The sequence below is a fragment of the Plasmopara halstedii genome, assembly GCF_900000015.1.
Source record: "Plasmopara halstedii genome assembly, contig: Scaffold_179, whole genome shotgun sequence".
NCBI classification, from domain to species: Eukaryota; Oomycota; class Peronosporomycetes; order Peronosporales; family Peronosporaceae; genus Plasmopara; species Plasmopara halstedii.
Window position 1 is genome coordinate 247,518 of NW_020187100.1, and position 14,982 is coordinate 262,499.

Below are 14,982 nucleotides of genomic sequence, written 5' to 3' on the forward strand. Positions count from 1 at the left end.
ATAACCCCGTTACATAGTCGGTGCCAATTCGGCCTTTTGCCATCATCTATTCCATTGAGAGAAAACGCATGGACTGCGCGAGGGGGTTGAACGATTGATACCGATTCAGTATCGCCAGCTGAAAGCTGCAGTGAAGAACTACACAGTTTATGACAAAGAACTACTTGCCCTGAAGAATACCCTGTGTTACGCCTGCTCGACTCGAGGTCTCAGACATTATGGCAGACAAGTCTTCCTGTCCAGCTCGAATGACGTATACTGAATTACCATGGAATTCATCATTTGTAACTCTTTGAGTCCATGAGATCAGCGAATATCCGTCCCTAGGATGCGAAATCAGGATCTATTCGAGTACCAGCTATCCAGCCATTGTGATTTGCACGGATCATGTTTCATTAGAAAGAACGACATCGTCGCCACACTCTTTACGAAGAACGGCAAATTACTTGTTATCTCTGCTGATAATATGTCTGAGGTGAAGTACAAAGCCTGATCGGCTTAATGTGGTGGCGAGGGCTTTTTCGTCGCTAAAATTATAAAGTGTTCTATAACACAATTCTGGCATCACGCAGCGACGATGCCATGCTTTCGGTCACCACTTCTTATATCAAGATTTGCTGTATTCTACGGCGCGATTCTGCTCGACACATTATGAATGGGTATTCCTATTTACAATATTTGCTCCGAAGCACATGATACTTCTCTAAGACGACATCTCGATAAAGAAAAGGCGCGCAGCTCAATAATTGTTAATTTACTGGTAGTCATGCTTAAATAGATAAGCAGTTATGTGCTCGCGTGTGACATCTGTCTATAGTATCAATGTTTGCCGCACGCTATGGCACGTTATGCCATCCATTTTATTTGCTTTAACCAAAGGCAACCCCGTTTATACCGATGAGAATTTTTCATTCCGCTTGAGAAAAATACCTGACCTCGCTGCTGTCAGCGACACAATTATTGATATGTATATATATATATATACCAAAAGCGAAACGTTTTGGCTAAAGATGCATAAAAAACAGATATAGATACGACCCATCTGTTTATATATATACGACCCATCTGTTTTTTGTGCATCTTTAGCCAAAACGTTTTGCTTTTGGTAAAATACCGGGTTGAGATTCACACAATGCAACGCAATTTTGACGAGCATTATTCAAGGTACTTGGCATCAGACCGAATATTTCCAACTTGAATCATCTATCGATTGATATACAAGCGGAACGCGTTAATCGCGTGGTGAGGGGTGTCCTCCACAGCTCTCATCAGAGCTATCGCGACGCTTCAGCAATAATGTTGGCGTCATTTGACGAAGTATACATCTTCAGAAGATTCACCCCATTTGATACACTCATTGCTGCTTTGACAGCGTTAATAAGCTCTGTCTTGTGAATGGACTATACTCGACAGCACTCTGCAAAATCGAAAATTTTGAGATAAGACGTCATACACCTATTGTGCAAAATAACGACTGAAACCCACAATACATGAATACAACATAGAGATGCCACAGGCAGATAAAATTGTACAGGGATCTAATTCGATAAAGCACCAATCACCGACTACAGATGCAATGTTTGCAATCATCAAGGCGATTGCGTCATCGCTACAATGGACTTTTATAAGTTGGAGTATGAAATGATTGATTTACACTTCCGTCTCTCTGATAACTTGAAAATATGTTACATATTCATAGTGGGCTTTCTCAATTCGGAATGTTATCATCCCGGTAGCGGAGCGTTCTGCCAAAGTCCTGATAATGAGTTATCCTTCACTCTGAAGATAACAAAGCAGCTAGCCAGTATTAAACCGCTTGATGAGGCCGATTTAATGTTCAATATCTGAAAGGGCATCCGACATACGTCTTTTATTCCCAACAGACACGCGCTTGGGCTTCCGGTAGAGTTGGCGCGCCTCAACAATCTCAAGTTCGCAATGATCTAGTCATGTGAGGTTTGTAATCTGCCGGCATTGATCGATACGACTCACTTTCGTATGGATAGACTTGTTGGTTGGCGTAATCGCCACGATATTTCTTAGAGGAATAAGTTTGTTATCATTTCAGGAACTTCTGGTAGCTTGAGATTCTTTGTGAGCGCGATTGCCTTCTTGTTGCTGATTCTGTACACACTCAGTTTTTGTTTCTATTAACAAGCATCTAGGTAGTCTTACTCCTGTATATATACCTACACATGCAGTGTCTGTAGTCCAAAAGACTAACTGCGACGTCGCTACACCGGGCTGTTTACGAGCACACCTTATAAGCGAGCGTGCTTCCTGTCAGTTTCCGGAATGGTGCGAAACATCGTGAGTCCTATTTGGATGTGTTACAGCCGCACCACGGTTCAGCTAAATACGATATAGCACGATGCGAAGCACTCTGTTGTGAAAGTCAACGTTTTAACCATTACCTAAGCTGAGCTACCTTCCGTTCATGGAAAGCTAGACGCTTCAGAATCGGTAGGGTGCCTCAAACCACTCCAAGCGATAGCATCGCTAAGTTGTGCAGATAATTGAACATGTCAGTATCGGGCGCGTGCCATGACTAACAGCATGAGTCGTGTAGCCATTACCAGTTTGGAAGGGTCGTCATTTGCAGGCTCTACTTGATCTGTTAGGAATAGCTCATCTCCATGTGATACGCAAAGGGCTTACAGGGCTGTAATCAGGATCGAATGAATTAGTAGGGACACCCTTGCAAGCCCATCTCAGGCTTGAATGCACCCAGTGTTCACCTTCGCGTGAGATGCGCACATCGTGCTTGTTCTTCGAAGCAAGGAGCGGTCAGATCCTCTGCTAAAAGGCTAGTGAAGAATTAGTTTTATTACAAATGAGTAAAAGTCTGTTTCATAAGCAGCTTGATCCGTTGCAAAGTGCAAAATCCAAAGCAAGTTGCGATTTATCAGATACCTGCCAGAAATGTCGCTTAATGCTTGAACGTTTTTAAGTATAATATGAACATCATGGCTGAGATTTTCTTTCGCCTTGAGTTTATACTACAACAGCTCTGATGCTTATGAGCCTGCTGATACATATACCGCTCAGGTCTCAAATGAAAAGTTATGGTCGGACCCCTACCACTACATAGTCACGTCATCCCCCTGCATCTGACATTTGCGTAATGCTTTTGCGCATTCACGACTCTCCGCCATGCCATCGCGCACTCGCTTCTGACGCTCAAACATGTCAGTGCACTGATTTTGCTTCGAAGTGTAGCCGGGTTAAGATCACCGAATCATATCGAGTTAACTACCTATTCTACCCGAGACACAAACCAGTTTGCGGCGATTTCGATGGAACACGGATGTCGAAGGAATAAGTAATTTGTATAAATCGTAGTAAAGCTTGCAGAGGCGTGGGTTGCGTGTAAGCAGCGATCTTGCAACGCAGCATCCGAGCACGCAAACCGTTTGTTTGCCAGAGCTTCCAGGAAGCACCTCATATGTCGTCTGACCCACACAGCTTTATCAATCGGCACCGATAATATCGTATCATTCGACAGTTTGTAGCTAGGGAGACGCGCCGCGACCACATCAAACCGACCCGGCATAAACTTTACCTTGAATGTTACTCGGTATTAGACGATAACAACTTTATATTCTATGTGAGAAATGTGGTACCAACGCTGCTCTGCACAAAGACCCATTATCTGTAGAGACCACAGATCCACTTAATTCATGTAGGAGCATCTTGTACTCGATAAAAGCGAAATTGATTGCAATTACCTTCTTGTTGGGTAATGTATATTTTTGCTGTGCAGTGTTAAACCGGTGAGACTAAAACGCAATCACACATTTATACCCATCGGCATTTTCTTGAAGCAAACACAGCCTTTGAAATTGGTTGACGACATTTAATGGCCATTCCAGACCCAAGGCATACACGATGATTTCTTTCCCAGCCTCCAGAGCCGCCTATTCTAATCCGAACCGTCGCCATTTAACAAAATTCGCGAGATGTCAGCATCATTTGCACTTTCCTTGCGCAAAAAGTTGACTAAGCCAAACCACCTCATGAATTCCCCTTGAATCATCCAGGTTATGATGGCCTTGATCGTTGTAATATCCCCCGGCTTTGCAACGAAGCATCTTAATCAGAACTTTTTGACGGCTTCATTTTTTTTTATTTGGCTTACACATTTTGAAGGCGCAAACACTTGATCACTGCTCCAAAGAGTCTAATGGATGAATTTGGTTATCAACATTCGACTCTCCAAGCTCTGTACACCTATGGACGAACACATCGCTGGAATATGTCCGTGCATTGGCACGTTGCGCTTCAATCAATTGAATACGCAGACAATTGAACGGCACTGGTGCATTAGACAATCCATGCGGTACAAATAGTAACTTCCAGAGCATCCTGTTAGCTATCTCACCGCATGTCTTTCACGATCAATTTATAATAACTATCACAAGGGCATCATGCAAACCAAAGGAGCTTAGCTTCTCGTCCGATTTCTACAGTACCTTTCCGCAATCGCACCGCCTTGCAATTGGATACAGTGAAGAAGTCATATAATCTTGTACTCTTGTCTCCGCAGATATCACTCGAAAATTAAAATAGACAAGCGTCTTTTTGTATATCCTTGAACGCGCTACCGCTTCTACTTTCCGAGCTCTGCTCCAGGCACCAAACAATATCATTGCTAAAAAATGACAGTCCATATTTCCCGCATTGAAGCAATTGTCGCTTCTTTTCCGCACCAAAAGTGGTTCTGATCTCCAGCGTGGTCAGATGACGGACACTTTGAAGCTCCTTTGGAGAGAATTGCGTGACACCTCAAGTTTCTGGCTTCCAGTCGGTCCATTGCTTGTAGCGTTCAAGCCACGTCAAATTTATCAAGACATTGCGCATCCCATCATGTGCAGAATAGGACAACGTTGTGCGCAGTAAAAATGTTCCAGATTACAATTCATAGCAGGAACAGGCGTACCTATCGCAAAACGTATGCATATTGTACCCGTTTTTGGCATTATCAATGCCTCGCGTACTGTTTACCATTTCGACAATCACACGTCCTATGTAATTGCGCGACGCTATTGAATCTATCAGAATATATCACCGCTTTTTGAATCCCGGGACGTTGATGTTGGCAGCAAACATCCTGAGCTGTTAGACTTAGTGAGAGTCACTAATTATTAAGATGTGCCCCATTGACTTCGATGTCTGCGATATGCAAAGTACCGACTCTTCCTCTGTGGGCTTCTTGAGCCTGCTTGAAATTAACGTTTTGCCGCGACTGTTTGACAGATAACCCCTGCGCCACAGCTTGAACCTTCGTACCACCAAACAACAGAGAAGGGAACACAGGGCGCATATCGTTAGCACTCCCACGATTAAAACGCTTTTACAGTACCACAGAGCGGTTAGACCGCTAAGGAATCATTTACTTTTTTACCAGCATTACCAAAGTATATTGTTGTTATCGCTCGACGAGCTTTCGCCAGCGATACTTCAATTAACGCTTGTGAGCCAAGTCTGTATTCACATGCGATGTGACGTCTACTTTTTTTTCAGAAAGATAGAGCAGACGCCGCACCTGTACGACGACTCTCCATTCCGGTCGTATAGGTTACCGCCTCCGAAAGAAGGCACCAAAAAGAGCTCTCAGTTTCTGGATATATTACGCTAGCTTCTAACCCTCCTGACAAGCGAACAAGAAATTGGAACGTGCTTGGTATGCCCGTTTAGGCAGTGCAAACACTTGCAATTTTTGTCGCTTTAAAACTTCTTAGTGCATCTTCTACCCATTCTTGTGTACGCCCGGCTTCTAAATTGCAAGCGCAACAATCTGTGGCTTCGTCTAGAGCATGATTATTATTTGACCATGTTTTCTCTTCCAGAGAGGATTTTTTTCGTCACTTGTCTCAAAAGGTTGAACGCGTAATTAGCGACGAGCACGACCACTTGGTTGGAGCGTTCCTCGAGGTGCCTCACCAGCACATCATCCTTTTGAAAACGCCTCCAGGCGTGCGATTACCGTTTTGATCCAGTGAACCGCCAGATCAGTTATACATTGGGGGCTTACGATAGACATGAGCCAATTAGGTGTGTTTAGCTCTCTTGGAGACAGGTAATCGAACATCTCGTGCTCCATTTTCCCAAAATACACGGAAATCGGTATGAGCTGCAAGAAACCGGTAGCCATCAATAGTGACAAGTGCTACTAAGTCCAAAGGGATGCTGTGACCTTGCACACAGAAAGCCCCAACTCGACGAATCTGCATAAGAAACAACCAGAGGTTGGGTTCGTACGCTCCACCCAGGAGCGAAACCGCGAGTCTTTTGAAGTAGGTAGTAGTCTTGTTTGTGTGCTCAACTCGTGCGGGTTATTAAGAGCGTCCAAGCCTAATCTGTGTTCAGCGGACATGAATTGGCATGGCTGTACGGACCTCGGTGATCGGATGACGCAATTACTGATTTACTGAAAACAACAGGAGTGTTATATTTTAAATTAAGTTTAGGATAAACTGTGTCTGAATAATTTTACTATCTTTGACAATTAGATTCTGTTGCAGCCTATTTAATACTCCCTTTGTCTCAAAATAAAACCCGTGAATGCACTTAATCTTTGTCTCAGAATAAAACCCGGATATGTCAAGGTTGGATGTTTATTGAGTGGAAATGAAGGCATTAGCTTGCGCTAAAACCTCTTGAGGACATTGGAGTGTGACCGGCAGTTGCCCTCTTTTCTGCATGGAAGCTTTGCCCATGTAAGAAATTTTGTATTTGTTGTTACCATTGCATTTCATGACTTTAAACATGCAACCTTGCCAGGTTAAGAGAATGTTGTTAAAGGTGTCTGGATCCATTGACCAGAACGCCTGTTCTGTTGCTGATACCAGCCCGTCTATTTTTTTTTAGGAATCTGATGCTGAAGTGACTGTATGCTCCTAAACAGCCCAAGGTCTAAGACGTTCATATCGGGGCTGTTAGGAGGCTGACAATGCAGCGAAATGTTGAAGCCGTCTTTCTTCAACTCGTTGACTAAATCAGGACCGTCACCGGATGGATGTGGCCTTGCACTGTCTTGCTGGATGACGATTCGATCGCTGGTCTTTCCACGCCACGCTTTAGGCCACTTTTCTCTTATTGCAGGGAGAACACATTTGATAAGTTTCTTCTTCACTTCCTCTTTGCTAATCGACTGAATGCATTTCGTTTCCAACGCTCCCGCTTCACAATTTTTACTACATCGTTTCGCCGCTTCTTGATAGACAAACGGGAGCATTCCAGTTCGACCGTCAAATTTACGTTGATGGTAAGAATCAAATCTAGGTCGAGCCACTGCGGCCAAGAACATCACCTTGGTTATGAAACGCTTACTTTGGTAGGTTCGATGTGGGGCTTGCTTCCCGAGAGCGCGATAATATTTCGCGTTCGTCTTCGTGATGTAAAACCACTTCTTGTCAATGTGAACCGTGTTCATCATATCTTGAAAGAGCGGTGCCTGCACAGGATCTAACATGGAGAGGCAAAATTTTACTCTTTCGATCATGTTGTTTTCATTCAGATGTGGCTTGAATGCATTGGAATGCGGTACAATCAGACCTTCTTTGAGGCGACGATGAACAGTGGCGCGACATATTCAATTTGGCAGGAAGTGACCGAATATTCTGACGATCCACAGGTGAATTGACCTTGACCTTGTCGACATCAGAATCTTTCTTTTTTCTTCCAACATGTCCACATTTGAACGATCCAAGATCGGCTGAAATGTGGCCATCAGCGAGGAACTGCTGTGCACGCTTCCAGATTGCACTAACAGTGTCTGCTGTTACACCGAATTTCATTGCTGCAACGCTTAAAGCGCCTTTCACAAGCTTTGAAGATCGCTCTGGATCTTTTTGTTTAGAATTCGTAAACAGCCCTTCGTTGCTCATCAGTTAAATCTGGCTTTTTTCTTGTTAGTACAGCGTGGTTCTGGATCGTTGTTATCAGGGATTTCTGTTCGGTTTTCGCCAACTGGACTGGCTGAAACGATCTCTGATGAACTGTCATGATGTTTCTCAATGGCCATGAGAGCGACGGGTTCCAACTGCTCCATTTTGATGTTACCAGCGGTGCCCAAAAAAGACGGACTAAATCTCGATTTTTGGCAGTAGATATCTCAACATAAAAACTTTGGTTGGGCACAAAAACTGGGGAGCACTCACGGAGTATTGTTCTGCGCCTAACAAAATTGACTTCAAAGGATTCCGGTTAAAAATCTCGTTATGTTTGCGAATTTTTTCAAACACAGGTTTTACTTTGAGACAGAGGGAGTACGTATAAGTACGAGAAACAATAATGTTATATATACGCACACTTCAATGAAATAAGCACCCAGCGCTAGGTTAGTGGTGATGACAAACTAATTAGATCTTGAAACGCAATTTATAGGGGACTCTTTTTGATTTCAAAATCTAACAGATTTCAGTGACGGTGTCACGGCGAAAAAAGGTTGAGGATATGCCGCCATGACTTCACTTTGAGGAGGACTTCACTTTGATGCCGCCATGACTTCACTTTGAGGAGGACTTCACTTTGATGCCGAGGAAACTATCTTCAATTTGCCTGTCGTTGACAACAAAAATTTCGCTTAAGTACGCACAAATTCAAATTCAAAGAGCAGTTTTGTAGTGAGCATGGACGCCTCTTTCACGCCCTCTGCCCGGGGCATCTCCAGCCGCCAAGCATCCATACAAAAAAATTTCGCACAGATAAGCAGGTCATCTTTAATTGCTGCTGCAAATAATTACCTTGCAGCTCCAAGTACCATTACGGCCTCAGATCTCTACCAATCGGCGCGTAAATTCTCAGTATGCAATGCATTGCTTGCTGCAAATCACATGCCGCTCTGTCTTCAGCTGCTAGAAACAGTGGCAGAGAATATCGTGGCTGTTGTTGGATCGAACTATTTCACGCAGGAGGATAACTTGACGCAATACTCGCAGCTAACGCAGAATGAACAGTCATCAGAGGATTCGCTACAGTTGCTGGAGATTTACTACCTATTCGCAAGAAACACCGCAATTGGATACCCTTCGCAACCATTGTGCAAGCTGTTGCAATGGCTCGTCCAGAGTGTTTCATGTTTGGCGGTGCGAAGTGGCTGCGAAGTTGACAAAGGACTCAAGCTGCAGCTTCTCGTGTTGTCAGAGTTGATCAAAATAAGTGCTGGTGTTAAAATATATCTCAAAGAATTGAAAACGATCAAGAAATTGTATCGTTCGTTGACAATTTTACTCAACAGCACAGAAAATCCAGAGCTATTAGTATTCAGCATGACGATCCTTGCGCGTCTCGTGCTATTAGATTCGATGGGAAGCAAACTTTTTAGCGAGAAGAACGTAAAACAGGCATTCGAATTGATATTTTCTGTGTTGGATGGAAGTTGGCGTACAGACGCAAATGAGAGTATGTCGATGTCCAATACAATTCTGGATCGACCCTCCATGTTGCCGATAGTTAGTATCGACTTACTTTGTGATCTTGGCATACGTGAAGATATTCTGGAATTGCTCAAGCAGAATCAAAAGACATTGGTAGTTGTCGATAACTGCTTGATGTCAATCAATATAAACGGTGATACCGAAGAGATTTTGATCGCTGACCATTTTCTCGCTTCGGTCGTCCGGCTCAACCATGTTTTTCAGACGATTGTGGCAAAGAGCTTATTTGATTTGGACATTCTCTACCGTGTTCTTCAAACAACCCTTCACCCATCCAAGCTGGTGTCAACGATGACTGCTAAACTAATTATAAAAGTGATAGGCGACGACGTCTTGTCTTTTCGAACTTTGTTTGAGTCTCTTGCCACTACAGAACGGCTGAACCCTATTGTTGGTGGAATGGCGCGGTGCATCGCCGATGCTACAGCAGTAGTGCAAAATTCTGGAAACCTCGAGGTTTTAAGCCACTCTGACGACTATCTCCAAAGTGTGGTTCTGTGTCATGTTCTGGCCAAACTGAGCTCATTGCCTGTTATACGCTCACTGTGTGCTGATAAGATCAGCCTTAATCAGGTACGTACGAAGCCATCTAAACTTTTTGTGGCAGGCTTTAACAGCTGCACACTTCACTCAACAGAGTGCGACACTAATTCAAGCTGAGTCTGCTCTCACTGGCTCCGTAGATCCTCAAATTCTGATATGCTTTCAGCCTCAATTGTCTATACATTTGATGGTAAGAATACATCAAGCCTGGCATTCTCATATATTGACTTGATTTTTCGTGGTGTTGCTCTGTCAAGACTCTTCTATCGAGTTTAGTGTCTGACGAAAAATTGGATGAGAAGATAAAGCGCACCTTGATTCTATTTCTGCGGTCATCTGAAGTTTCGAAGGTGCTCGCTGCTGCATTATCTAATCGTACTGACAAAACTTTTGTCGTGGAATCTCTTCTGCTGTTGACCCAGTTGCTTACTATGTCCGAAAAAAAGCATGTTAATGCTTTTGAATTGTCTGAGGAAATTTTTAACTTAAACCAGCGAGTAGGAGACTCTTACGAGAACTTTCAGTCGACTATTGCTACATTACAAGCGAGTGCTGATGTTAGTGCAAAGAAAATAGAGAAACTTCAAACTGAAATGCAACAAATGCTACATTTCCAAGATCAGTTGAAAGCACAGCAAGATCAGGCCCTGGCAGAACTTGGAGAAAAGTTCATCGATCAGATTCGTCAAAAAGACGACGCGATGCAGAAAATACGTGATGCATATGAAGATAAGCTGCGCGAGATTACACTTCAATGCGAGAGCATGGGTCAGCATATGAACAAGCAAACTGATACTCTTCAGCAGCGTGAAGCACTACTTCAAGAAAGTCGGGCTAAGCGAGGCATTCTAGAAGAAAAAAATACTGATCACAAGCGGAAAATTCAAGCTTTAGAAATTCGAATCGAAGAAATTGCTCAGACCCATTCGACCGTGATGGAAGAGATGCAGCTTCGAGAAAAAAGATTGCTGGAGCTTCGTGAGAAAATCGCCGCCATTTCAGAAGACTACACAACGCAGCGAGAAGAGCTTGCGTCAGCTCGCGATGACAATAGAGTACGTATTTGTTTTCCAGATGGCTTCTTCACCAAAAGCTAAACTCAATGATCAATCAGCGACTGGAAAGTGAGCTAAAGGAACAGGAAATCACAAACGAAAGCACTTACAAGGAACTGGTCTTATTATCTAAGGCTTATAAAGCTCTTGCCGATGATAAGATGAGCATCGAAAGCGAAGTTGACACGATAAGAGATGAGATGGCTGGTCTGGAGTCGATGAGCGTTGCACTTCAGTCAAGACTGCAAGGCAAGAAAGAGCTTGCTGATCAGTTGGCGCAAAAGGTACGTTTTGTCTTATGTAGTGTGATGAGCACATTAATTGATATCATGCAGGTGGAACAACTTGATGACGCTGTAGCAGAATACAAAAATGCGCTGGGAGACGAGCACGAGAAGCGATGCACAGTTAGTCGGGAGCTTGATGAACTCAAGAAAGCTCATCGAAAACTCGAAAGTATGATGGTTACGCTTGAAATTCAAGTGGCTGAGCAGCGGTTGTTAGTCAATTCGAAGGACGAGTACATACTGAAGTGCGAAGCGGATATTTGTCATTTGGTGAGCAGGAATATGATAATAGTTTGTGTCTTGATTCTATTTGACATTTCTCAATGAGCAGACAGAAGAGGTTGGTAAGCAAGCAAACCTCCAAGCATTGATCCACCAGTTGAGCTCTGGAGTCGACAATGGCTCCAAAGTAAACGACAGCTCGTCAGTTATTGCACATGACAAATGAGCCGTCGAATGCTAAAGCACTTAGTATCGTTATCCTATCATCTCACAAATCTAAACGTCCAACCGTCACTCAAGATGTACCCACGGCAGATGCCTCGCAAGCCGGGAACCCCATGGCTGACAATAGACGAAAGAAGTGCATATTCGCTGACTATATCTAGTGACGACGACCTCGACCACCACGACCGCCACGCCCGCCACGACCACCCCGGCCTCCGCGGCCACCACGCTGCTGGTCACGATATGAACGGGACTGTTTGAAGCGCTTGTAGCGGGCTGTTCGGGCGTTTTCCCAGAATTGCTTTTCCTCGTCCCCATTCACCAAAGCGGCCTTCGGGATCTTTACACCGTTCACATCCAGCCCGCCATCAGCAAACAAGGCGACAACGTCTTTCGCAAGCTCAGGGCTGGTGACACGGAGATAGCCGTCTTTTTCGTTTATTTGATACTGAATAAAAGCAACACCGGCACTATTGGCAGCCTTTTCGCCAAGTTTTTCGTTTATAGTATTCTTTATGTCATCACGAGAGATCTCACCGTCAACCTCGGCAAAGCGCACAATAAGTCCTTCGTCGTACTGTACATCGACCTTAAGCTCTTCATCCACATCAAGAAGATGAAATGATACCTTCTTGCCTCCAAGTTCTGGATTCGAAAGCACTGACAGCTTTTCAAACATCGATGTCGCTTCAGCCGCGCTGGTCTTAAATGATGCCGTATCTAAGCCATCAAATTCAATAAATGGTGATCGCGAAGACGGGTCAACTACAGTAGCAAGAAGCCGCTTGATGTCGTCTCGGCGGGTGCGCGGGCCAATGTTTGAAATGTGTACGACCTTTTCGTCGTCACGCTTACGCTTTTGACTACCGTTCCTGTCCTCCCTGCCACTGTAATTTCGACGAGGACGAAGTTTAATGGCTTCCTTATCGGTGATCAGTTCAAACGTGAGCTTCTTCTCGTCCACAATTATCGGCGTATCCTCTAAAAGATGCTTCTGCACGCTTTCAGCGAATGCAGCTTGTGAAAATAACAGGTAAAGCTCTTGTGTGTTTTCAAAGTAGCGCACACGGGCGCGAAGTTTGTCATCTTTCTTCCAGATAGGCAGTAGCTCGTCGAGAAAAAAGACTACGGGCTTGATAGGCACGTCCCTAGCTACGAGCATTGCATTAGTAGCTTTGTCAAATTCAACCTTGTCGACATGAGACAGCTTTTGGTAATCCACCATGGATATAATGTTAGGCACGTAGCCATTGATGCTGAGTGAGGCTGCAGTATCTACAGCACGCTGGACAGCATCTTTTTCTTTCAGCTCTACGTGTACAACACCAGAGAAATTGCGGCGGTAACTTTTACGGTCAATGTATAGCAACTCCACATTAAGCGGCTTCAAGCCTTCCTTGATATCGTCAACAGTGGGCATGACCTTACCTAATCCAGCTAGCACGATGATGCGCTCAGTTGCATCATCCTGATCCGGCAACGGATTTTTGCGACGCAATGCATCTTTTGTCTCGTTAAGTTCTACAACGTCCGAGTCAGCGATAGCGGTCTGCAGCACGGCACTGTCTACAGTAAGTGCTGCCAGCTTCTTAAAAGTAAATAGTACACTGAAGGGCACAAAGCCACCTTCATATTTTTTGGTCTCCTCGCGCAGGAAGCGGTCACGACGAAAGTTGCTGTCGGAGAAATAAAATTCCACTTGCTTTTTAATCTGGGCCTCCACCGACGCCATGACTCAACAATGCACTAAATTGAAATGGAAGGTATGTGATGGATGCCTCCGAACCATTGGAATCACATGACGGACGATAACTGGATAAAATGATGCATGCTGAAGAAATTGTATAATTTGAGTGTTAACACTTCGTACATAAACTAGGTCCTAGCTACTGGTGACTGCCTATTTAGTGGTGACTGCCTCCACAACCATGAACAATATTGCAGCGTTTGGGACCACACGCATCAAATGCGCCGACATGCCTGAGTAGAGTCCGCGACGCCCTTCCTCATTATAAATCTTGATAATTGACTGAAACATTGATTTATATCTGCGATTGAAGACATGGCTAAATCGTTAAAGCAGGCTGAACTAACAATGAGAGCTAAGGAGAACTTACTTGAGCTTTTCCGAATCAAGTGGCACGCGCTGATCCCGCATTCGTGTCCGTACCACCTACCCAACCAAAGACGTCAATACATTACACGCAAACAGCAAGATAAACTATACGATCCGCACCTCGTGAGGATATGTGCACACAGATGCAATTAGCTTGCAAACCCCAGCTGTCAAAAAGTATTTGAAGCTCGAAGGTTCTTCAATGCGATTTTTGCACTCTTCATATAAAGCGAACTGGATTGCACTCTCTGATATTCCCCAATATGAGGCCGACAATCCACGAAAGAACGCTCGTGGACCCTCTTTTCGATACATGTCAAATGCGACCTGACGGACACTTGTAAACTGTGGTTTAGCCGTCGTTGCAATTCCTGCCTCAAATTCCGCAAATCCTACTGATAAGACATTTCGGCGTGTCATCGCAGCACCTATCGTATGCACTGGCATGAGCTGTAGGCGCGTTTTGACAACCCAAATGGGACAGCACAAAGTTGCTGAAAGAGACCCAGCCCCCGCAGCTGACACAAAATTGTACAGACGTCCGTTTAAGCCGACACTGGAAAGTTTTTCCTTTAACGTTGAGTATGAGCCGAAATAGATGGCACGCGCCGGGATGATGCCGATAAGTGTAGGCGTGATGCCTCTCCATAGACCATATACCGACTCTAAGTCACCGAGAACCAATATATTACCTAGCGAACAGGATCATTTTTAAATTACACCAACAGACTTACCGGTTTGTCCAATGGTGCGCATAACGCCAAACGTCGTCATGGTACTTAAGGATCCGCTATACAGTACACATCACATTACTGTCTCAACTACTGAACCTCTCTTTAAAAAACAATTTGAGCAGATTCTACCTTCCAGCGCGTATCTGAAGTCGTGTCTTGACAACCTCAAGAGGCGATGTGAGGAGCGCGGCTGCCATGCCACCTATTGCGCCTCCTAAAAAATGACAATAAGGAAAATTGGTGGTGGACACGTGAAAACTGGTAGCGGCCGGCTTCTGCGTCACCGCTGCTGGAGTGACGATTTCGAGCATCTTGGTCTCAACAATTGAAGATTTACTCCGTGCAGCATGTGCCATGACC

The 14,982-nt window shown here is 44.4% G+C and overlaps 6 protein-coding genes across 6 annotated transcripts; 3 read left to right on the forward strand and 3 right to left on the reverse strand.

The window, feature by feature from the left end:
- Positions 1 to 788: 788 nt before the first annotated feature.
- PHALS_02212 (uncharacterized protein) lies at positions 789 to 1,018 on the forward strand (the record flags this gene model as incomplete). Its single annotated transcript, XM_024719335.1, has 2 exons — positions 789 to 944; positions 992 to 1,018. 2 exons carry the CDS (start codon positions 789 to 791, stop codon positions 1,016 to 1,018), a joined length of 183 nt encoding a protein of 60 aa, XP_024572674.1.
- Positions 1,019 to 1,507: 489 nt separating this feature from the next.
- Positions 1,508 to 1,848, forward strand: PHALS_02213 (uncharacterized protein; the record flags this gene model as incomplete). Its single annotated transcript, XM_024719346.1, has 2 exons — positions 1,508 to 1,634; positions 1,700 to 1,848. 2 exons carry the CDS (start codon positions 1,508 to 1,510, stop codon positions 1,846 to 1,848), a joined length of 276 nt encoding a protein of 91 aa, XP_024572675.1.
- A 5,008-nt stretch (positions 1,849 to 6,856) lies between these two features.
- Positions 6,857 to 7,889, reverse strand: PHALS_02214 (uncharacterized protein; the record flags this gene model as incomplete). Its single annotated transcript, XM_024719357.1, has 2 exons — positions 6,857 to 7,493; positions 7,558 to 7,889. 2 exons carry the CDS (start codon positions 7,887 to 7,889, stop codon positions 6,857 to 6,859), a joined length of 969 nt encoding a protein of 322 aa, XP_024572676.1.
- A 948-nt stretch (positions 7,890 to 8,837) lies between these two features.
- PHALS_02215 (Microtubule-associated proteins) lies at positions 8,838 to 11,773 on the forward strand (the record flags this gene model as incomplete). The annotated part of the gene is made up of 6 exons (XM_024719368.1): positions 8,838 to 10,013; positions 10,078 to 10,173; positions 10,241 to 11,038; positions 11,098 to 11,322; positions 11,374 to 11,595; positions 11,657 to 11,773. The coding sequence occupies 6 exons, from the start codon at positions 8,838 to 8,840 to the stop codon at positions 11,771 to 11,773; spliced, it is 2,634 nt and encodes an 877-aa protein (XP_024572677.1).
- Positions 11,774 to 11,929: 156 nt separating this feature from the next.
- PHALS_02216 (lupus la protein) lies at positions 11,930 to 13,504 on the reverse strand (the record flags this gene model as incomplete). Its single annotated transcript, XM_024719379.1, has 1 exon — positions 11,930 to 13,504. One exon carries the CDS (start codon positions 13,502 to 13,504, stop codon positions 11,930 to 11,932), a length of 1,575 nt encoding a protein of 524 aa, XP_024572678.1.
- A 168-nt stretch (positions 13,505 to 13,672) lies between these two features.
- Positions 13,673 to 14,978, reverse strand: PHALS_02217 (mitochondrial carrier family; the record flags this gene model as incomplete). Its single annotated transcript, XM_024719390.1, has 5 exons — positions 13,673 to 13,820; positions 13,890 to 13,945; positions 14,009 to 14,553; positions 14,623 to 14,678; positions 14,752 to 14,978. 5 exons carry the CDS (start codon positions 14,976 to 14,978, stop codon positions 13,673 to 13,675), a joined length of 1,032 nt encoding a protein of 343 aa, XP_024572679.1.
- Between the last annotated feature and the right edge of the window lie 4 nt (positions 14,979 to 14,982).